Consider the following 24,116-nt stretch of genomic DNA (forward strand, 5'->3'; position numbering starts at 1 on the left):
TAACATAGTGTAATAAAACGAACATGATTCAGCCGACCAGGCAACACGTTTCCGTTGATCTACGGTTCAGTCTTGGTGCTTCCTAGCCCACTGCAATCGTAACTGACGATGTTTAAGTCAACACGGAAGATTTAGGGTAGCCGATTGTGAAGCCATTTGTTCGACAATGTGCACTGGACAGTGTGCTCCGATGCTTATAACAGTTTTCACAACGTAACTTTGTCTCGAAACCTGGCAGAAAATCCAAAGAGATTCTGGTCGTATGTGAAGTATGTTAGCGGCAAGAAACAATCAATGCCTTCTCTACACTATAGCAATGGAGATACTATCGAAGTCAGTGCTGCCAAAGCAGAGTTACTAAACACAGCCTTCCGAAATGCCTTAACAAAAGAAGACTAAGTAAACATTCCAGAATTCGAATCGAGAACACCTGCCAACATGAGTAACGTAGAAGTAAATATGCTCGGAGTAGTGAAGCAACTTAAATCAATAAAAGCAAGTCTTCTGGTCCAGACTGTGTACCAATTAGGTTCGTCGCGGAGTATGCTGATACATTAGCTCCATACTTAACAATCATATACAACCGTTCGCTCTACGAAAGACCCGTACCCAAAGACTGGAAAGTTGCACAGGTCACACCAGTATTCAAGAAAGGCAGTATGAGTAATCCACTAAATTACAGGCCCATATCGTTAACGTCGATATGCAGCAGGACTTTGGAACATATATTGTGTTATAACATTATGAATTACCTCGAAGAAAAGTGTCTATTGACACAGAGTCAACATGGGTTTACAAAACATCGTTCCTGTGAAACACAACTAGCTCTTCATTCACATGAAGTGTTGAGTGCTATTGACAAGGGATTTCGGATCGATTCCGTATTTCTGAATTTCAGGAAGGTTTTTGACACTGTACCACACAACCATCTTGTAATCAAATTGCGTGCATATGGAATATCGTCTCAGTTGTGTGACTGGATTTGTGATTTACTGTCAAAGAGGTCACAGTTCGTAGTAACTAATGGAAAGTTATCGAGTAAAACACAAGTGATTTCTGGCGTTTTCAAGGTAGTTTTATAGGCCCTTTGCTGTTCCTTATCTATATAAACGTTTTGGGAGACAATCTGAGCAACCGACTTCGGTTGTTTACAGATGACGCTGTCGTTTATCGACTAAGAAAGTCATCAGAAGATCAAAACAAATTGCAAAACGATTCAGAAAAGATATGCGAATGGTGCGAGAATTGGCAGTTGACCCTAAATAACGAAAAGTGCGAGGTCATCCACATGAGTGCTGAAAGGAATCCATTAAACTTCGGTTACACGATAAATCAGTCTAAACTAAAACCTGTAAATTCAAATAAATGCCTAGGTATTACAATTACGAACAACTTAAATTGGAAGGAATACACAGAAAATGTTGTGGGGAAGGCTAACCAAAGACTGTTTTATTGGCAGGACACTTAGAAAATGTAACAGACCTACTTAGGAGCCTGCCTGTACTACGCTTGTCCGTCCTGTTTCAGAATACTGCTGCGGAGTGTGGGATCCTTACCAGATAGGATTGACGGAATACATCGAAAAAGTTCAGAGAAGGGCAGCAAGTTTTGTACTATCGCGAAATATAGGAGAGAGTGTCACAGAACTGAAGGATTTGGGCGTTTTTCGTTGAGACGGAATCTCCTCACGAAATTCCAATCACCAGCTTTCTCCTCCGAATGCGAAAATATTTTGTTGACACCGGCCTACATAGGAAGAAACGATCACCACAATAAAATAAGGGAAATCAGAGCTCGTACGGAAATATATATGTGTTCGTTCTCTCCGCACGCTATCCGAGATTGGAATAATAGATGATTGTGAAGACGGTTCGATGAAACATCTGCCAGGCATTTAAATGTGATTTGCAGAGTATCCATGTAGATGTAGATGTAGAAACACTTATGCCTATTCCAGCATTGCCAGATTTCCTGCATCTCGGCGCCTATCCTCATTTACAGAGCGGGAAAGCCAACAACCTCAACGAGGCGTTATGACGGGTGGACGTCCAACAACTTGTGGGCAACTAGTGGTTTCGCCGTCCTTCGACCATTTTCCGCTCATGTAAATAGTTGACCACCTTCGCTTTTTCCGCGATGATTGCTGCAAGACGCTTGGTCATAAAATTTGACCTTTGTCAAAGTCGTGTTTGCCAGTGGATTTTCCAGTCTGGGATCCGTATCGTCAGTAGAATAATTCCCCATTAATCTCTGCTCTGTTCGATTCTTTACTTACCATGCCACGTGTTCGCTATATTACCTGGCGGCTTTCAGTGTTGTGGTAGTACTTTGGCTCATCATTTTGGAAGTAAATTAATTTGATTTCTAAAAGATGAACATGTTTTGTTAACGTATGCAAAGTACATCTTTACGTTATTCTTATGGATGTGATTTCCACCATTTTTGAGTTAATGATCTGATATTGCATACCCATACGATTAAACCAAACGTATCCAACAAGAAAAGATATAGAACATTCACAAAAAATACTTCGATTCATGTATCACTGAAAGTGAGTTGGATTGACAAAGATACAAAATAAAATTCGTAATTAATACTCTTCGAAGTGAACAAAAGAGAAATAAGCTTTAAATGCCACCTATACAGCTTCGATGCAATCGACAGTTCATTGCTTGCCTTGTTTGCTTCCAAAACTTCACATCGGATCACGCTAACGGATTTATTGGATTAATTTCGTTCCTCCTACTTCTTAATCTTGTGTGGCACAAGTCAAGTTGAACAAAATGTTATTTAAAAGCTGTATTCTTGGGTTGTTTGCTGGAAGTGTATCACAGGGCCGGCATTAAATTAACTGGATGCAAGAAACCTTCCAAGACGACTTTCATATTAGTCGTTAGAACTTTTTTTCGCAGCCTAGGGCTGAATCAAGATGGTATTTGTCTCCCCAATCATTTTGAGAAGTTGTTGTGCAACCCTACCAAATAGGTTGCAAAATTCGTAACAGTGTGACTACATGCTCTGCTGTCTTGCACTTCACTTCAAAGAATTCCGCATTACACTAGCTCCTGGAGTGGACAAAGAAATTTTACACTTCTCTTTTTCTTCCTTACTTTTTGACCCATAAATGAAACACAGATGAGTACAACTACAGTATTAACACTAGAGCGCTAAATGCGGGACATGTTGTTACTAAACCATCGTAAATTTTACTACTCCATATTTTATTCGAAGTAAGTCATAATTTCTAATTTATGCGCTAGTTAATGACATCTATAATGTATCCAGTGGTACGTTACATACAAAATAAGTACAAAATGCCCCGTTTTACACCGTAAACTGACAATGACCGGCTGGAGAGAACCTAGAATTCGTCCCAATGAGCCGTGTGCCACTCGCTGTCAAGATGTTTGTTCTTTGGCATTTTGTCACATCGAGTGACGTCTTGTTTCTTCCTTACTTACTGGCGTAACGAAGTTGCTGGTTTGCCCCCTTGAGTGGCAGTAGCAGCGCTTATCGGTATTAGTACTGTCGTCCTATCTTTGGTGTGACCGCTAGTATTTCCAGGTGGTGGTGGTGGTGTGCGTGGTGGTCAGTCAATTGGGATGGAGCAGCGAGGAAATCTCTGCGCCGTGAAGCCAGGTTGGGACTGCTGGCGGCGTGCACACACTGTCGGATCGTGAGGCGCTAGCTGCGAGAGCTACAAGTTCGTTGCCCAACGAACCTGGACGCTGAAGCTGAGTGATCAGTTAATCTGTTACGAAACCTCAACTATTGTGACATCTCTTCATTCATTGGTGGGTTGTTGCTCCCTGGGCCAGCAGCGACATATGACGTGTTGGAGCTGGCGAAATCTTGCAGTCGTCTTCCTATATTGTGATTAATTTTTAAATTGACTGTTCCTTGCCAGTGAAGTGCACCAGCGGTATTTTCTGCCCTGTGGCCGTTAACGCCCCATTTACATGCCCTGGTTGTTAGCACAGTTTTCTGGCAGTGTGCCTTTCCTCGCCGTGTTGATGCTGTCCAGAACAGCATTTAATTCGAAAGCCTTTTAAGTTGTTTGATTCATATTTTGCTTAGAGTGGTTGGTGTTCCCTTGGCTGTTTTTAGACGCTGTTCGTATCCTCGTCCTCGGCCCCATATTTTCCTTTGTTGTGTTGTTTGTCAGACAGAAGGGAAGTAGTTGAACTGTTGGTCGGTCCTTGGGCCATCCCTAGTTTAGGTTGCCATCCGATTATTTTTCAACTCTTGTCTGCCTGTCTCACTTCACCTAACATTTACGGTACCTTGTCAGACCGACGCATGGAACACTTCTGAGCACCACTTGTTCTATTTGCTTTAGATTGTGATTTTCATTTTAGTTTGAAGTATTGTGCGAGACCTTCGGCTGTATATTAACTCAGTTCTTTTTAAATTTTACATAAAGGCCTTCAGTGATGTTAAATTAAAATTTTGTAGATTGAGTTTGTTTAAAAAAGTTTTCCTTAAAATTTTTTCTATCTGAAATTTTAATCCAGGCCCTAAGCCGTTGGTTGTTCGCTGTGTTATGTGTGGCTTCAGCCGAGGGTTTACGTGAACCTCTTTTAATTAGGCCTTCAGCTGTTTGTATTCCTTAAGGGAATTTTTTTTTTTTACGAGAAGGAAGGGATTTATTTTAAATTGTTTGTCTGGCTTGTTGTTCAGGCCTTCAGCTGTTGTTTGAAGTTTGTTTGTGACCTTCAGCCGTGCAATAAGTTAATATTTCTTTAATTAGGCTTTTGGCTGTTCTGTTGTAAGTTTAAAAGAAATTTCTTGGTTAGAAAAATTGTTTATTAATGTATTTCAATTGTAGTTGTCCTTCAGACGTGTGGTGTAGGCCTTCAGTCGCTAATTGTTTTCAATTGCATGTTTTTTTTAATTGTTACCTTCTATTTTTAGTTGCTTTTGAGTACTATGCCAGGCCTTCAGCCGTTCTTGTCTTTGGTGTGTTTTTCGGGCTTCAGCCCGGAAAACATCTCAAGTTTTCTTTAACTAGGCCTTCAGCCGTATTGTCTAATTGTGATCTTTTAAAGGAATGTGTAAGTAAGTGGTTCTTGGAAAAATAAAGTTGTGTGTTTGATTGTGCAATTCACAGTAACTGTTTACGGTCTCATCCACAATCGTTACCTTATCCTTTGCGCTCTCTGAGTACCTAGCAACCAGGTTTCAATCAGCTGCAGTAGTAAATTTTACATGGGTTTTGTAATCTAGCGTTAAATGGCAATGTGCTTCAGGGTTTACAAAAACCGATCTGCCGTGTGAGCTGCTGTTGCCTCTAAGGTGTGCAGCAGGGAGAGGTTCGGTGCGCAGACTGACCTTGAAGGTGACAGCGTAGTCATTGTCGGCGTAGAAGACGGCTACGGGCGTGGAGTCGTAGTGGCGTAGGTCGAAGCGGGGCGGCGTGCTCTGGTTGTAGAAGCGCACGTTGCCCTCAGGCCCGTGGTCGAACGCGCGGAATTCGTCTGCAAAGCGAAAGGCTGTCTGCAGCTTCTGCATAAACCAGGCTGCAGTTGAAGAAGCCGAAGCACATAGAAGGGGGCACGAGTTGTGAAGGGAGTGGAACAGGGTCGTATTCGGTCTGTATATTTAGCAAGCATTAAAGGAAATTAGCAAATTAAAGTGCGGGTAGAAGCTTAGGAATAAAATAGATAGGAAGTTCAGGGAAGTTAAGGTGAATTGGCTGCAAGAAAAATGTGAAGAAATCGAGAAAGAAGTAATTGTCGGAAGACCTGCTAAGCATATAGAAAAGTAAAAACGACCTTCCGTGAAATGAAAAGCAAGGATGGTAACATTAAGACTGCAATGTCAACTCCACTGCTAAATGCAAGGAGAGAGCAGGTAGCTGGGAAGAGAAAAATTTAGGCCTCTATGAGGGGAAGTCTTGTCTGATGAAATGGTTCAAATGGCTCTGAGCACTACGGGACTTAACATCTGAGGTCGTCAGTCCCCTAGAACTTAGAACTACTTCAATCTAAATAACCTAAGGACATCACACACATACGTGTCCGAGGCAGGATTCGAACCTGCGACCGTAGCGGTCGCGCGGTTCCAGACTGAAGCGTCTAGAAACGCTCGGCCACAACGGCCGACACTCGTCTGATGACGTGGCAGGGAAGAAACAGCAGTCGGCTAAAAGAGATAGCGGATCCAGTATTAGAATCAGAATTTAAAAGAGCGTTGGAAGACTTACTATCAAATAAGGCAGAAGGGATAGGTAACATTCCATCGCAATTTCTAAAATCACTGGGGGAAATGGCAACAAAACGGCTGTTACATTGGTGTCTAGAATGTATGAGTCTGGCTATAAACCATATGACTTTCGAAAAATATCATCCACACAATTCCGAAGATTGAAAGAGCTGACAAGTGCTAGAATTTTCGCACAATCAGAATAAGAGCTCATGCATCCAAATCGCTGACAAGAATAATATACAGAAGAATTGAAATGAAAACTAATGTTATATTAGATATATACGACGATAGTATCTGTTCCCGAAAGAACAGCTTTGCTGGAATGAAATGATAATTAAATGGAGACCCTAACTGCAAGCAGGGGTTGATATACTTCATTGGCGACATGTTGAAAATGTGTGCCCCGCCCGGAATTCGAAACCGGGATCTCCTGCTTAAATGGCAAACGCTCTATCCATCTGAGCCACAGAGGGCACAGAGGATAGTGCACCCGCAGGGACTTATCCCTTGCACGCTCCCCGTGAGACCCACATTCCCAACATGTCCACACCACTAGATTCGTAGTGCGCCTAACATATGTTTGCCCATCATACTCATTACTCGTGGCAGATTAATCTACCAAGTCCCGTAAGAGTTATATGATGACCAGTTTGGGTTTAGGAAAGATAAAGGCACCAGAGTGGGAGTACTGACATTGCTGTTGATAATGGAAGCAAGACCACGGCTGGCAGTGATTGAAGGAACTCTGACGACAGAATGGTATGTCGCGTACATCGCAGGCCCTCATGCGTTGCCCCTCATGCGACAGTATCGTGGTGCCGTATTTCAACAGAACAATGCTCATACACACGCGGCACGCGTCTCTATGTATTATCTGAATGATGATGAGGTATTCCCGTGGCAAGCAGGAATCCCACTTTTGTCGCCGCTGAAACATGTGTGGGACCACTTCGGACGTCAACTCCGTATCAGTGCCAGTGTGCATAACATCGAGGATTAGTGGCAATATTTGTGGGCCACCTTCTATTAAGGAGAGGATACAGCGGGGCAGAGGGACTGCAAAGTAATAGCGTTTCATTTCATTTTCTCCTCCCATTTAGGGTGGTTGTAAACGAATCTATGAGGAGTGACAGGCAATACAATTTCCAGGGGAAGTAGTAAATTCCGTCAATTTAGTCAGTCAGAACTGATAGAGTTTGGAACCTCCTCCTAGAGAACAGCGCAATTAGGACTTGGCTTCGTTGCCTACAACTCTGTGGAGATACGTTAGTGTGCGAGCTGGTTCTAACAGAGATCGACGATGACACCCAGTGATAGGTGTCGGAAAGCCTATTAATCGACAAAAGAGTGCACCTGCAAATCGTATGCTGAATCACAGCCATAAAAAGTCACCACCTCGATCTACAATCACAGATTGATAACAGGACTGAGAATGAGGTTCTTCTATTGTTTTGTGGCTCCCACATCAAGCTGTAGTACAGGGAATATTGTATATTGTAGTTAGTTACATGTTCCTTAGATTATTTGAGCGTTTCTTTTATGGAAAACATCTAAAAAGGGGCATGATATGTGTGCGTGATTAGTGCTAACATTAACCAGCATTTTTTTTAGTCCTAGCCACGCAACTGCACTTCAAACCTAGGATGTTTTATACCTGTTACCAGTCTGTAAATGAAAATTCGTCCATGAAATAGAAGGACTGTCCAGAAGAAATCATTTTAGGTTAGACTTAAAAGTTGTCTCGCTATCTCTCACATTTTATGGCATTGGACAAAGGTAATAACGCTGATTTTTCCTCTACTATTGTTGGCATGGATCTCAGTATTCTTCTCAAATTGTGATGGATTAGTTCGATTACCGGCGGGGTCAGGGATTTTCTCTGCCTCGTGATGGCTGGGTATTGTGTGATGTCCTTAGGTTAGTTAGGTTTAAGTAGTTCTAAGTTCTAGGGGACTGATGACCATAGATGTTAAGTCCCATAGTGCTCAGAGCCATTTGAACCATTATTTGTGATGGATTATTTATGATGAATTTCATTGCCGAATGTTGGTTTTGTGGTGGCGCAGTTAAAACGACTAATTCCTTGAAGAGATTCCTACATGAAAACCGTGGATGAACACCACATATTACTCTTACTGCTCACTTTTGTGTAAACAGTACTTTCCTTGTAAGTGATAAGGTAGCCAAAAAAATTATTCCGTTAGACATTATTAAGTGAAAATCTGAAAAAAACCTGAGGAGGGTAGATTCGTTGGTTTCCAAGACTAGTAATTATACGAAGAGAAAAGTAGCTCATCTAAGTGTCTAGGCAGCTCAAAAATATTCGTCTTTCATTTCAAGTTTTCATCAATACGTACAAACAAACGGCAGAAGCGTTGTACCCGGTTTATTGATTCCTGCTCATATGCTACATCAACTGTTGGCATAACTATTTGTTGTCCAGAACTGAATCTAGTGCGTGTTCTTAAAATTAAGGGAGAGTCGTTTTTCAGGGAGCTACTTAATAATTCTCTAAAAACATCGTTAACTATCTGTTCTGTTGCTTTTTCTCTATAGGGTTTTATTGTAACGCTGGCACCATCTGAAAAAAGTACCAGTTCCGTGTGACGAAGGTTAAGTGGAAGGTAGTTCACACATATACACTGATGAGCCAAAACATTATGACCACCTACTTCATAGTTTGTTTGTCTGTCTTTGGAACGAAATAGACCACTGATTTTGCGTATCAGGGATCCAACTGTATGTTGCTAGGTTTATGGATGTATGTGGCATTTAATGTCTACACACAGGTCATGTAATTTGCGTAAACAACGGGCTGCTGATCTGAGTACGCGGGGATGGCACCCGATAGCGACGCAGATGCGTTCCACAGGATTTACATCAGGCGAATTTGGTCACCGAGACATCGACCTGAATTCACTACAATGCTCCTCAAACCACTACAGCGCGCTTCTGGCTCCGAGAAACGGGCAGTTATACTGCTAAAAGATGACATAAGCGTCGGGGAAGACATTAAACATGAAGGGATGCAGGTGATTCGCAGCTGTCAGCGTGTCTTCGACAACTATCACAGATCCCAAGGAAGTGCAGCAGAATGTCTCCTACAGCCTAACAGTGCTCCCACTAGCCTGCGTCGCTGGCGTTCAAATTGTTCAAATGTCTCTAAGCACTATTGGACATAATATCTGAGGTCAACAGTCCCCTAAGACTTAGGACTATTTAAACCTAACTAACCTAAGGAGATCACACACAACCATGCCCGAGGCAGGATTCGAACCTGCAACCGTAGCAGCAGCGCGGTTCCGAACTGAAGCGCCTAGAACCGCTCGGTCACTGGCGCGCTGCACCTCTATGACGGCGTTTGTGCAGACGACCATAGATGCAATGTAGCAAAAATTATGTCATTCACCCGAAGAGCTGATACGTTTCCATTGATCGACGGCGAATCCCGATGTCCCGTGCCAACTGCAATCGTAATTGACGATGTCGTCGGGTCAACATGTGAACACGTAGCGGTGGTCTGCTGTGGAGCTCCATGTTGAACAACGTACAATGAACGGTATGCTAAGAATCATTTGTGCGTGAACCAGTACTGTTCTCTTTCCGGAGAAATGCCACAGATCACCATCTGCCCCACTTTACAGAACAGACAAGCCTCCGAACCACACGTTCTGTGAAGAGTTATGGGCATCCAACCATTTAGCGCCTGGTGATAGTTCCACTGCCCTACCTCTTTCCGTAGATGCTCACGACGGTAGCACGTGAACATTCGACCAGTTTCTCTGAAGATACTCATTCACAGGCTGTGCATAATAATAATCTGGCCTTTGTTAATGTCGCTTATCTCAAGGAATTTCCCCATTTTCAGCCCATATCTTTGCTATGGTTATCCCCTGTGTGCGTCTGCTCCACTTACATACTTGTGTTACGACATCCAACGTCGTGGTCGGCAGCGGTCATAATGTCATGGCTCATCAGTGTATGTGAAGAGAAGTGAGCCCAAAATTCAGTTCCCTCCGTGATTTCTCTCTAGATATTAAAATTCTCTCTTCTTTCACGGCTTTCCAAGAAAAAAAATTCTTTACAGTTGATACTTCTGCTTCCAGGAATATAGCTTAAACGTTACGAACTGAAGATTTGTTGGTAAATAAAATTTCGTGTGGCTATGGCCTCCCGTCGGGTAGACCGTTCGCCGGGTGCAAGTCTTTCGATTTGACGCCACTTCGGCGAGTTGCGCGTCGATGGTGGTGATGATGATCGGGACAACACAAGACCCACTCCCTGAGCGAAGAAAATCTCCGACTCAGCCGGGACTCGAACCTGGGCCCCGAGATATGACATTTGTCACGCTGACCACTCAGCTACCGGGTGAGGACATTTCTTGGCGAAGAGGATGCAGAATGTTGTAACTGAATGGGAAGCTGACAGATGTAGCAGTAACTTCAGGTCTGTCCCAGCGAAGTGTTACGGGACCCTTGATGTTTGTGTGCTATATTAAAAACCTGGTGGACATTATCAGTAGTAATCTCATGCTTTCGGCACATCATATAATTATTTAAAATAAAGTAGTGTGTGAAAATAACTGCACGAGGACACAAATTTTGATGAGATTTCCAAATAGTGCAAAAATTGACAGGTCGCTTTAAATGATCAGAAATTTTACAAAAAAATATATGCAATTCACAAAAAGCTAAATCGTAGTATCCTATAATCACAATCTCAATGCATCGCAATTGGAACCAGTGAACTCATACTACCACTTGGGTGTAACAGTTTGTAGGAATATGAAATGAAACGGTCCAACAGATTCCATCATAGTAAAGCCGATGGCAGACTCCGGTTCTTTGACATATTGGGAAAATGTAGCCAAAGCAGATTGCTTACAAAACACTGTTACGAACCACCATAGAGTATTCGAAATTTTGGAAATTTGTCGTAAGTTTCTACGGTACCAAACTGTTGAGGTCATGGTCCCTAGGCTTACACACTACTTAAACTAACTTATGCTAAGGACAACACAGACACACCCATTCCCGAGGGAGGACTCGAACCTCCAACGGGGGAAACCGCGCGAACTGTGGCAAGGCGCCCGAGACCGCACGGCCCCTAGACTATTGCTAAAGTATGCGTGATCCATACCAACTAGCTCTAACACGGTGTATGGAACATGTACAAAGAAAGGCTCCGCGAATACTCACATTTTTGACTGAATCGTGGAAAGTGTCAAGGAATGCTCAAATAAACTGGCAGATACTTGGAAATGGACACCAAGTACACAGCGGGAGGTACCTTTAAAGTTCCAGGAATCAGATTAAGTGAGGCATCTGTAAATATACTGCAGCTTCCTATTTATCGCTTTTATAGAAATCCTTGGATAACAGAAGAAATACTGAATTTAATTGATGAAAGGAGAAAATATAAAAATGCTGTAAATGAAGCAGGCAAAAAGGAATACAAACGTATCAAAAATGAGAGTGACAGGAAGTGCAAAATGGCTAAGCAGGGATGGCTAGAGGACAAGTGTAAGGATGTAGAGGCTTATCTCACTAGGGTAAGATAGATACTGCCTACTGGAAGATTAAAGAGACCTTTGGAGAAAAGAGAACACTTGTATGAATATCAAGAGCTCAGATGGAAACCCAGTTCTAAGCAAAGAAGGGAAAGCAGAAAGGTGGAAGGAGTATATAGAGGGTCTTTACAAGGGCGATTTACTTGAGGACAATATTATGGAAATGGAAGAGGATGTAGATGGAGATGAAATGGGAGATATGATACTGCGTGAAGAGTTTGACAGAGCACTGAAAGACCTAAGTCGAAACAAGGCCCCGGGAGTAGAGAACAGTCCATTAGGCCTACAGACATCCTTGGGACAGCGAGCGGTGACGAAAACCATCTGGTGTGTAAGATGTATGAGACAGGCGAAATACCCTCAGACTTCAAGAAGAATATAATAATTCCAATCCCAAAGAAAGCAGGTGTTGACAGATGTGAAAATTACCTATCAGTTTAATAAGCCACGGCTTCAAAATACTAATGCGAATTCTTTACAGACGAATGGAAAAACTGGTAGATGCAGACCTCAGGGAAGATCAGTTTGGATTCTGTAGAAATACTGGAACACGTGAGGCAATACTGACCCTACGACTTATCTTAGAAAATAGATTAAGGAAAGGCAAACCTACGTTTCTAGCATTTGTAGACTTAGAGAAAGCTTTTGACATTGTTTAACTGGAATACTCTCAAATTCTGAACGTGGCAGGGGTAAAATACAGGGACCGAAAGGCTATTTACAAATTGTACAGAAACCAGATGGCAGTTATAACAGTCGAGGGGCATGAAAGGGAAGCAGTGGTTGGGAAGGGAGTGAGACAGGGTTGTAGCCTCTCCCCGATGTTATTTTATCTGTATATTGAGCAAGCAGTAAAGGAAACAAAAGAAAACTTCGGAGTAGGAATTAAAATCCATGGAGAAGAAATAAAAACTTTGAGGTTTGCTGATGACATTGTAATTATATTAGAGACAGCAAAGAACCTGGAAGAGCAGCTGAACGGAATGTACAGTGTCTTGAAAGGAAAATATAAGATGAACATCAACAAAAGCATAACGAGGATAATGGAATGTAGTCGAATTAAATCTGGTGATGCTAATGGAATTAGATTGGGAAATGAGACACTTAAAGTAATAAAGGAGTTTTTCTATTTGGGGAGCAAAATAGCTGATGATGGTCGAAGTAGAGAGGATATAAAATGTAGACTGGCAATGGCAAGGAAAGCGTTTCTGAAGAAGAGAAACTTGTTAACATCGAGTATAGATTTGTCAGGAAGTCGTTTCTGAAAGTCTTTGTATGGAGTGTGGCCATGTATGGAAGTGAAACATGGATGGTAAATAGTTTGGACAAGAAGATAATAGAAGCTTTCGAAATGTGGTGCTGCAGAAGAATGCTGAAGTTTAGATGGGTATATCACATGACTAATGAGGAGGTATTGAATAGAATTGGGGAGAAGAGGAGTTTGTGGCACAACTTGACTAGAAGAAGGGTTCGGTTGGTAGGATATGTTCTGAGGCATCAAGGGATCACCAATTTAGTATTGGAGGGCAGCGTGGAGGGTAAAAATCGTAGAGGGAGATGAAGAAAGGAATACACTAAACAGATTCAGAAGGATGTGGGTTGCAGTAGGTACTGGGAGATGAAGAAGCTTGCAGAGGATAGAGTGGCATGGAGATCTGCGTCAAACCAGTCTCAGGACTGAAGACCACAACAACAGCTAACATTGGTTACCGCACACACAAAGATGTTCAAGCACTCACTCTTCCTAAGACCCAAAAGCGAATGGCACGGGACGGAACTCTGATACGCGCTCTATTGATAAGTACACTTCCCCATGCACTTCCTACTGGTTTGAAATATTTTTATATAAATGTCGGTGTAAAGTTTGAATCCATCGACAACGTCACTAAGTAACTGTTTGTTTTTGATAACACATATCTTGAATAATTGGTGCAACATTTTATGTACTGAAGATGATCTGTAACAAATGAAATCACTTCGTGATTGTGTAGGCACTCTGCTTAGCTAGCGCATAACTCACCAGCCTTGTGATTCTGCACGAAGTGGATGAGCGTACGTGTCGACGTGCCCGACAAGATGTGCGTCAGTATGGACGGCAGTCTATCCTATAGGAAAAGAGAAATTGTTAGGTAAAGCGTCATATGAACTTCGTAACTACTCAACTATGTAACCTATTTAGTTTCCTTTTGAACACATTTCAATCCTACACGTTGTACGTGTACTGCAATTCGGGTTGCCTCAATTATCTTCTACAAAACCGGGACAAACGCTTATTAGTAATTAAAAATAGCACACTGTCCATGAAATAAGTAACACAAATATATGTGGCATAGTTTTAATGTGAAATGCTTTAGCATGCACTACAATTTTTTTCCAGTAATAATTGCGCTTTTGTGATGACTGTACAGAGTCAAGATATTAATATATGGAACGTGCAGCATTCAGAACAACCCAGAATTGACATACTATATTGGATGTCAAGAATAGCCCAAACTGAAGCCAAATGTAACTTGTTTCTGTCTTCAGTCCAGTTAGTGAAAAGACTCTTTCTACGTTAGCATTGTCAACAGGATGGGAGAAATAAACTTGGACTGTTTTCAGCAAGTCGGAGCAGTGTTCTTTTGACATACAGCTTCTGAATAACAGTACCCCCTTTTTATATTCGATAATTATTAACCGTAGTTTGAAGAGATCGGGCGGGCCTTTAAATTGCGTTTCCTTGAGAGCTATGTAAAGGGATTGCTTTATAAAAAAACTGGGATGTTTACCCAGCCGGAAAGGATATTATTTATACCACTTAACAGTCAGGGAAAAATCCGGATTTCCGGGACGTATAGCCACCTTAATTGTAATAATTTAGCCTGCGTTGCACAAAAGTCACTGCTTACAGAAGCGATGTGATTTTGATATAAGAAATGAGACAAAACATCCGAAAAAATTACAGAGGAATCTCACTTTTTACAGTGATTTATAAAATTATCTATAAAGCTTTGTCGAACCGACTTGAGCCGTAAGCGGTCCCTCAGATTGGTGAGCATCAGATGGAGTTCAGAAAAGGGAGATCGTGTATTGAATAAATGTGGCACATTGAAACAATACTAAATGTCAGACGATGCCGTAACAATATAGTCACGTTTGTGGATTTCAAAAATGCTTACGATTCTACTGAGTGACAAAAGCTGTTCAATAGCCTAGAAGAATTAGAAGTTCCAAAGAAAGACCAAAGTCATCATCAAGGAGACCTTATCTGGAAGTATCTAAAAAGTGAAATTCATTGGAGACAGCCTAGACTCATTCGAAATTCACACGTGAGTCTGATAAGGAGACGCATTATCGCCTTGTTCAACATGGTACTGGAAAAATTAGAGAACGGAGAAAACATGTCAAATGTGTCCCGATAGGAAAAGAGAAAGGAGAAAGTAATGGTGAAATGCTTGACCTCTGCAGATACCTGGCTATATTAATGAAGGACAAAGATGAAATCAAACTAGCACTAGATAAACTACATAAAAATCTGCAAATATCCTGTAAAACCGTGCTCCAAATTTCCTGCGAAGAAACTCAGTTTGTTGACACAAAATCAGGCGGAAATCTCCGACTGAAAACACAGTGTGGATAAACGTAGCACATCACTCACTTCAGGTACTTAGGAGAAACCATCTAAGCTACGTGACTGAATAAAATCCCCAAGACAGAAATAGTATTCAAACTGCCAAAGACGCAGAAACTGATAGGACTCTCTACAACAAAAACCCAACTTCATGTAATACTAAAGCACGAGACTGCAGCACAGCTGTTTTACCACAAACGTTGTATGCAGGAGAAACATCAGTAACTAGAGGGCTGACAAAAATTCATGAGATACGGAAACAAGAGTGCAAAATTCTTAGAAAAATCTGCGGTGCTGTCCTCCGAGATTTAACTTAAGAATTCCGTGGACACGTATACAACATCACATAAGAATTTAGGAAAAGACGCCTTCAGTTCTACGGAGACCTACGTAGGATGGATGAAAACGAACTTACTAACAATCTTTTGAACAACGTTAATGCAAGAAAATTAAAGACCAGCTGGATAAAGAAACACAACAAGACCTGCAACAATTGAAAATTTCGGAAGAAGAAACTGAGGACAGAAAACAGTTCAGAAGCAAAACAAAAAATAAGAAAGTAGAAAAAGGCTCAGCGAAAGAAATATGAGACGCAAGGTGCACAACGAGGAGTGTAGGCAGTCTGTTGCCGCTCTCTATACATGTGAATGGAACAGGACAGTCATGTTAATGGCCGGCCGCGGTGGTCTCGCGGTTCTAGGCGCGCAGTCCGGAACCGTGCGACTGCTACGGTCGCAGGTTCGAATCCTGCCTTGGGCATGGATGTGTGTGATGTCCCTAGGTTAGTTAGGTTTAAGTAGTTCTAAGTTCTAGGGGACTAATGACCACAGCAGTTGAGTCCCATAGTGCTCAGAGCCATTTGAACCATTTGAACCATGTTAATGTTGGCGTGAAATGGCTAGTAAAATACGTATGTGGAGGTAAATGTAAGCTCAGAACAGACAGCAAGAACAATTCGTTTTCAGGATTATATTTTTGAACATGGCCTCGCATGCACTACAGAAACGTGCACATCAAACATCGTTTCAGTACTTCGTCGAGCTTACATGCAACACGTATTGTCCACTTAACAACAATAACAAGAAACTCTTTGCTTCGATTACGGCGAAGAACATTCTGTTGACTACTAAATATCAACAATAATTATATTGATTCTTTTATGTTTGCGCATGTAAACTGTACTTGCATCAAAAGTAATGTCTTTGGTTGCATAAAAGCGAAGAAGTCATGCGCTCAACAAAGCTCTATTACATATAAGTGCAATTTACATTTTGTAAGGATATAAAATACACAACGGACTAACACTGAACGATGTGCGGTTCTAATTATGTACAAAACAGACAAACAAAAAACAACTAGAAGTCGTTGGCTCCCAGTTTCGCTCTCACAGATGTGTTTATGTTTCTTTCTCTAGCAATGCTACCTGTGCTAACGAATCGTTGTTTTGGTAGGGCGTAACTCTGCTCGGGATATATGCCTGAACACCCTCAGAAATTTTGTCAGTGTAGTTCAGGTCCATACAGAGTTATTGTTTGCGTGTGTGACTAAAGTGATAAACGAAGATGTGCCAAATAAAATCTTCAGAAGCAGCGAAACAATATCGTGCCTATTAGCGAGAACCGACGTTTAAATACATTTCCATGTGTGGCGGAGGGTACCTTGAGTACCTCTATCGGTTCTCTCTTCTATTCCAGTCTCGTATTGTTCGTGGAAAGAAGGATTGTCGGTATGCCTCTGTGTGGACTCTAATCCCTCTGATTTTATCCTCATGGTCTCTTCGTGAGATATACGTAGGAGGGAGCAATATACTGCTTGACTCTTCGGTGAAGGTATGTTCTCGGAACTTTAACAAAAGCCCGTACCGAGCTACTGAGCGTCTCTCCTGCAGAGTCTTCCACTGGAGTTTATCTATCATCTCCGTAACGCTTTCGCGATTACTAAATGATCCTGTAACGAAGCGCGCTGCTCTCCGTTGGATCTTCTCTATCTCTTCTATCAACCCTATCTTTTACGGATCCCACACTGCAGAGCAGTATTCAAGCAAGGGGCGAACAAGCGTACTGTAACCTACTTCCTTTGTTTTCGGATTGCATTCCCTTAGGATTCTTCCAATGAATCTCAGTCTGGCATCTGTTTTACCGACGATCAACTTTATATGATCATCCCATTTTAAATCACTCCTAATGCGTACTCCCAGATAATTTATGGAATTAACTGCTTCCAGTTGCTGACCTGCTATTTTGTAGCTAAATGATAAGGGATCTTTCTTTCTATGTATTCACAGCACATTACACTTGTATACATTGAGATTGAATTGCCATTCTCTGCACCATGCGGCAATTCGCTGCAGATCCTTCTGCATTTCAGTACAATTTTCCATTGTTACAACCTCTCGATATACCACAGCATCATCTGCAAAAAGCTTCTGTGAACTTCCGATGTTATCCACAAGGTCATTTATGTATATTGTGAATAGCACGGTACTATGACACTCCCTTGCGGCACACCTGAAATCACTCTTACTTCGGAAGACTTCTCTCCTTTGAGAATGACATGCTGCGTTCTGTTATCACGAACTTTTCAATCCAATCACACAATTGGTCTGGGGGACTGATGACCTTAGCTGTTTAGTCCCCCTTAAACATCCCAACAACCACCACCACCACAACTGGTCTGATGGTCCATATGCTCTTACTTTGTTCATTAAACGACTGTGGGGAACTGTATCGAACGCCTTGCGGAAGTCAAGAAACACGGCATCTACCTGTGAACCCGTGTCTATGGCCCTCTGAGTCTCATGGACGAATAGCGCGAGCTGGTTTTCACACGACCCTCTTTTTCGAAACCTATGCTGATTCCTACAGAGTAGATTTCTAGTTTCCAGAAAAGTCATTATACTCGAACATAATACGTGTTCCAAAATTCTACAACTGATCGACGTCAGAGACAGTATGAATACCATCACTTATACAGAACTTAGATACTGAGGGCGGCGGTCACCTGGTCCAGTTGCGGCAGGTCATATCCCATGATGTAGGAGAAGAGGGCGACGCAGTAGCTGTGCGTGACGGCACGTGGCGAACAAAAAGACTCGAACAGGCGCGCCATTCTAGGCGTGCGGGGGAGCAGCTCGAACTTATTCACTCTCTCCATCGCCATCTGGAACAGACACGACACAGGATAGCCTACTCTCCAATAGCGCAAATAGTACTCCAATTCTAAATGGACGAGCGAAATTTTGAGGTAAGGAAAGGTTAAGGAAGGAATGAAGTCCAGGATTTAACGTCCCGCCAACAACGAGTCGTTACGTTTAGGATTCAGGCTTACCTATGGATAGGGTGACCAGATGCAATTGTTTAAAAACTTCAAAAAGCAGGAGAGAGGAAGAAAAAAGAGGACACATCAAACGGGTCAACTGCAGATGAGGATACCACCCGTGAGCTTTGGACAAGTCACGTGACTGCCGGGAATTACCGGTAAAACTAGCAGTTCATTGTTACTGATGGTCAGGTGGTGGTTAATTGAGCAATATATAAAAGAAAAATTAAAAACAACGATTGTGGTGACAGTGTGGCGTCAATTGTTTTTTTATGTCAACAACACGGAATTGTTTACAAAGCGAAAAACGTAAGACCCTTCACCTCCCTTCATTCGAGGCACCCTACCAACATCTGCAATTCAAGCAGCGGATGACATGTAAACTGCACTTTAAGCTTCCAAATACAAATAAATTGAATGACTATGAAACAATTAAATAAAACCATGACTGTTAATCTGTCGAGTTATTTCTTACCTTCATTGGCCACTGAGACGTACGTTCCAGCTCCACATATCTTACATTGCGCTTCAAATTTATTTCTCACTTTCTTGAAAGCCGGATATTTGCAGGAAAGGACATCAGAAAATGTACACTTTCGTTTAGGCATAGCCAAATATTTTACGTAACTCACTCGGTTAAAAATTACACTCACGAATCAAACGTACACTACAGGAAGCCAATCCAATACAAAGCTAAGATACGAAACGAAAATTTCAAATAATCGATATTTGCATTCGCTTATAGGTCGATCAACGATAACATCGATGGTCCTGGTACCACCTACTAACACGGTCTTCGTGCTTGTTTATCGCGAAGGCTGTGCCAATAGTTAAAGTGTTTAAGAAAAGAGCAATAGAATGGGACGAATTGTAAATTTAACTGTATTAAGCTCAACTTTGCAAAAAGGCCGGACACCGTAAAAATCCGCCCGGACCCCGGACAAAGAGCTAAGGACATGTCCGGATTAATCCGGACTATACCGGCTGTGCACATCAGAAAAAGAGTCTAATCGGTTAATAGTGTACTTTCAGGTGTTTCGCTGAGATGTTGTTTCCGTTGAACCCCGAGGAGCACACCTTTAATCACTTACGAAGAGAGCACCAGAGAGATCACAATCTTTAATTCATTCATGCAGACCATGAAAAACCGAAATCTGGGTGGAAGACGGACCTTCGAACTCCACTACGCCCGTAAGTCAAGGAGTGACTCACCGAAGTGTGATACGGCCTCTCTAATTCTCTGTACATATAAACTACCTGAAGGATAGGACGTGCAGCAACCTTCGACTGTAAGCTGGGGACGCTGTAATGTGAGGATAAGTGTTTTCGTTGAGAGACTGTAGGACAGGGCCGGCCAAACGCTGCACACTGCAGTGTGCAGAAGTGGGGAAGTGCTGCAAGTGTGCGCACGTCCGCGACAGCGACATCTGTTATTAGACATGTGTCCTAAAGGAACGGCAGCGGCTCCACTTCCCTGTTTATGTGGTACAAGCAAGAGCGCAACATACCCAGTCTCGTTTACCCCTGGTAATCGTAACCTTAACAGAGAAGTACTGAGAAATGGCAGGTACTGTGAAAAAGCAAAGGACGGGAGATCTATGTTCTCAGTCGTTTAAATATGACTGAGAACTGCAATTCTTTTTTGTAGCCGTTGGTGAAAACTCACATTGTTTGCTATGCCGCCGAATAAGAGGCGGCCACGGTAAGTTTTCAATTGAAAGACACTACAATACATATCACAAAGACGATTGTAGTGTACTCAAGAGTGAAGAATGGCAAGCAAAATTAAATGTCCTTAAGAAAATGGATGAGACACATCAAGTCGATTATTATTTCTCATGTCCAGTGATAAACGTGTTTGGATTTATTCCTTTCGTAATTAAAAATTATTGTTTACTAACTGTGCTTTAGTGCCTCATTCTGCTCCATGTTACATTATTATCAGGAAAGTTGGTCATTAAACCGATTGTTCCAACGTATACTTACATTTATTGTTTTTTTTAATGTGTGAAGGGCTACGCTCAGCTGAAGTCGAAAAAACGTAACATTCATCTAATTGTCGGTTATTATGCAGATTTCAGACGGAACTAATGAAAGATGTAGCAATAATGGTATTGAAATAACAGGTGGTGATCGAGAAGTCTGCGGTTATCATTCTGTTCAGAGGTCAGTGAGACAGAAATTATGTGGGTGTAACTGAGGGCACCGAGATTTAGTTATAGGAGACCTTACATTAGTTTAATGTTATTTGAAGCCATGAATAAGTTTCGTTAGAAGTCACTAAGTGCTCTCTTTCTTAAATACTAGATCAAAAACATTACGCGTATTTACGTGCCGTCAGTCAAGTTGCCAAACCCACGGTTGTTAACTGTATTACTTGTCTTACTGGGTTAAACTGTTAACATAAAAGTGGACGCGTCAATGAGTAGACTGTGACACTATTTTAAATGTTTAATACGTGAAATACCTTCCCACGGTTGGCTTGCAAGCTGTGGAAAGAGCACTAGAGTGCGCCGGTACAGAGTATCCCAGCAGGTGGATAAAGCGACATCTGTGGGTAGAAACATGCACTACTTGAACGCTGACGGCTGCGGCGAGCACGCTGTGACCCGGAAGTTGCACATGTGCAGGAGCACCGAAGGCGTGCAGAATTTCTGGCCGGCCCTGCCGTAGGAGGATATATGATTTCTCTTTGCAGTAATGAATGGCAGCTTGCTCCAAATATAGAAAAATGTAAGTTGATTCTGTTTGTTAGGAAAAACAGTCGTGCAGTGTTCGAATATAGGATAAGTGGTATGCTGTTTAAGTATCTTGGCGCAACGATGCAAAGCGATATGAAATGGGACGAGTACATAAGGTCCGTTGTAGACGAATGCTCTACTTCAGTTTAATGGGAGAATTTTAGAAAAGTGGACATCGTCTGTAAATATTACCACGTGCAGCACACCTGTGCGATGCATTATTGAGTACTGTTTGAGTGTTTGTAATCCCCACCAAGTCGGATTAAAGGAATACATCGAAGCAATTCAGAGGTATGCTACTACGTTTATTATTGCTAGGTTCGATCAAAACACAAATATTACAGACTTGACTGTTTCATTAAGTGATAATTTGCAGTAGATCTCTGTTTCATCTACAACCAAGTTATCTAAAATAATTATTGCGGAAACGCTCCGGAAACTCAAATGGGAATCCTTCCATATAAGAAGATGTTCTTTTCGCAAAACACTATAGAGAAAATTTACAAAACCGCCATTTAGGCCTAACCGTACAGTAATTTTGTTGCCACCAACGAAATTAGAACTCATACAGAGACTTTCTTAAGTTAAAAAAAAAATTGAATCAACATTCTTCTGACTGGTTTGTAGTGGTCCACCACGAGTTCCTCTCTTGTGCCAGACTCTTCATCTCAGAGCAGCACTTGCCCCCTATGACCTCAGTTATTTTCTGGGTGTATTCCAATCCCTGTCTATCTGTAATGTTCTAACCCTCTACAGTTCCCTCTAGTGACATACAAGTTAATGCTTAATGTCTTAACAGGTGTGCTATTACCCGCTCACTTCTTCTTGTCACTGTTTTCCACATATTCGTTTCCTCGCTGAAGCTCATCAATTTACCTCGTCAGTCCACCTGAGTGTCAAGACTCGTCTGTAACACCACATCTCAAATGCATCGATCTTCTCTTGTACCGGTTGACCCAAAGTCCATGTTTCTCTACCACAAATGATACGTTCGAAATGCACATTCTCAGAAATTTATTTCTCAAATAAAGTAAGGCCTATTTTGATAAAAGTAGACTTCTCTTGTCCAGAAATGTCCATTTTGCCGGTGTTCATCTGCATTTTATGCCCTCCTTGCTCCATCAGAGATTTTATTGACACCTAGGTAGCAGAACTACTTAATTTTGTCTACTTCGTGATCCCTAATTCTGATGTTAACTTACTCGCCGTACTTATTTCTGCTACTTTTCATTACTTTCGACTGTCTTAGTTTTCCTCTCAATTCGTATCCTGTACTCACTAGACACTTCGTTCTATTCAAAAGATCATGTAATTCATTTTCACTTTCATTAAGGGTAGTAATGTTATCAGTAAATCTCATCATTGATGTCCTTTTACCTCCAATTTTAATCCCACTCTTGAATCTTTATTTCACTTCTGTTCACCGCTTTTACGACGTACTGATTGAATAGTAGGGGCGAAAGACTACATTCCGGCCTTATACCCATTTTAAACAGAGCACTTCATCCTTGTCTGTCAGTGCTGTTGCTCCCTCTTCGTATTTATACATATTGTATATTATCTGCCTTTACCTAAAGGCCGGCTTGGGTGGCCGAGCGGTTCTAGGCGCTACAGTCTGGAACCGTGCGACCGCTCCGGTCGCAGGTTCGAATCCTGCCTCGGTCATGGATGTGTGTAATGCCCTTAGGTTAGTTAGGTGTAAGTAGTTCTATGTTCTAGGGGACTGATGACCTTTGAAGTTAAGTCCCATAGTGCTCAGAACCATTTGAACCATTTACCTAAAGCTTACTCCCATATTTCTCAGAATTTCGAGCATCTTGCACCGTTCGACATTTTAGGACGCTTCTTCCAGGTAGGCAAATCCTATGAACGTGTCCTGATTTTTCTTCAATCTTGCTTCCATTATCAAACACAACTTCAGAACTGCCTTTCTAGTGCCTTTACCTTTCCTCAAGCCAAACTGATCGTCATCTAGCACATCCTCAGTTTTCTTTTCCACTCTTCTGTATATTATTCTTGTCAGCAACATGAATTCATGAGCCCTTAAACTGATTGTGCGATGATTCTCGCACTTGTCAGCTCTTCCAATCTTGAGAATTGTGTGAAAGATGTAAGTCTGACGGTATATCGCCAGACTCATAAATTCGACACACCTGTATCAAATAATCGTGTTATTACCACTCCCCCAACGATTTTATAAATTTCCTTGGAATGTTATCTGCCCCTTTTGTTCCTTTGATTTTAAGTCTTCCAAAGATCTTCTAAATCCTGATTCTAGTACTGGTTCCCCTATCCCTACCCTGTCGACTCCAGTTTCTTCCTGCAACACGTTATTAGACTTGTTCTCCCCCTCATAAAGGTCTTCAATGTACTATTTCCTCCTATCTGCTTTCGCTTTTGTATTTAACAGAGGAATTCTCATTGAATTCATAATGTTACCGGCGTTATTTTTAATTTCATCAAAGGTTGTTTTGACTTTTCTTTATGCTGAGTCAGTCCTTCCAACAATCTTTTGCTTTTCGAGTTCTTCATTTTTTTAAAGTAGCCATTTCGCCTTAGCTTCCTGCACTTTCTGTTCATTTCATTTCTAAGTGACTTGTATTTCTGTATTTCTGAATTTCTTTGAGCTTTTATGTCCTTTCGTCGAGCAACGGAAATATTACTTATGGTA

At 41.7% G+C, this 24,116-nt stretch overlaps 1 protein-coding gene across 3 annotated transcripts in view; it reads right to left on the bottom strand.

Moving 5' to 3' along the window:
* LOC126267588 (lipase 3-like) overlaps positions 1-24,116 on the bottom strand; it is a 164,376-nt gene that overhangs the window by 30,140 nt on the left and 110,120 nt on the right. For 2 of the 3 annotated variants that reach the window (XM_049972888.1, XM_049972887.1), the window contains exons 5-7: positions 18,387-18,545; positions 13,797-13,881; positions 5,332-5,477 (exon numbers count right to left, since the gene is read on the bottom strand). In XM_049972888.1, coding sequence (XP_049828845.1) covers positions 5,332-5,477; positions 13,797-13,881; positions 18,387-18,545 — 390 coding nt within the window. The remainder of the gene's footprint in view (positions 1-5,331; positions 5,478-13,796; positions 13,882-18,386; positions 18,546-24,116) is intronic. The other variant, XM_049972889.1, reaches the window with a different exon arrangement.

This window comes from Schistocerca gregaria, chromosome 4 (genome assembly GCF_023897955.1).
Source record: "Schistocerca gregaria isolate iqSchGreg1 chromosome 4, iqSchGreg1.2, whole genome shotgun sequence".
Classification (NCBI taxonomy): domain Eukaryota; kingdom Metazoa; phylum Arthropoda; class Insecta; order Orthoptera; family Acrididae; genus Schistocerca; species Schistocerca gregaria.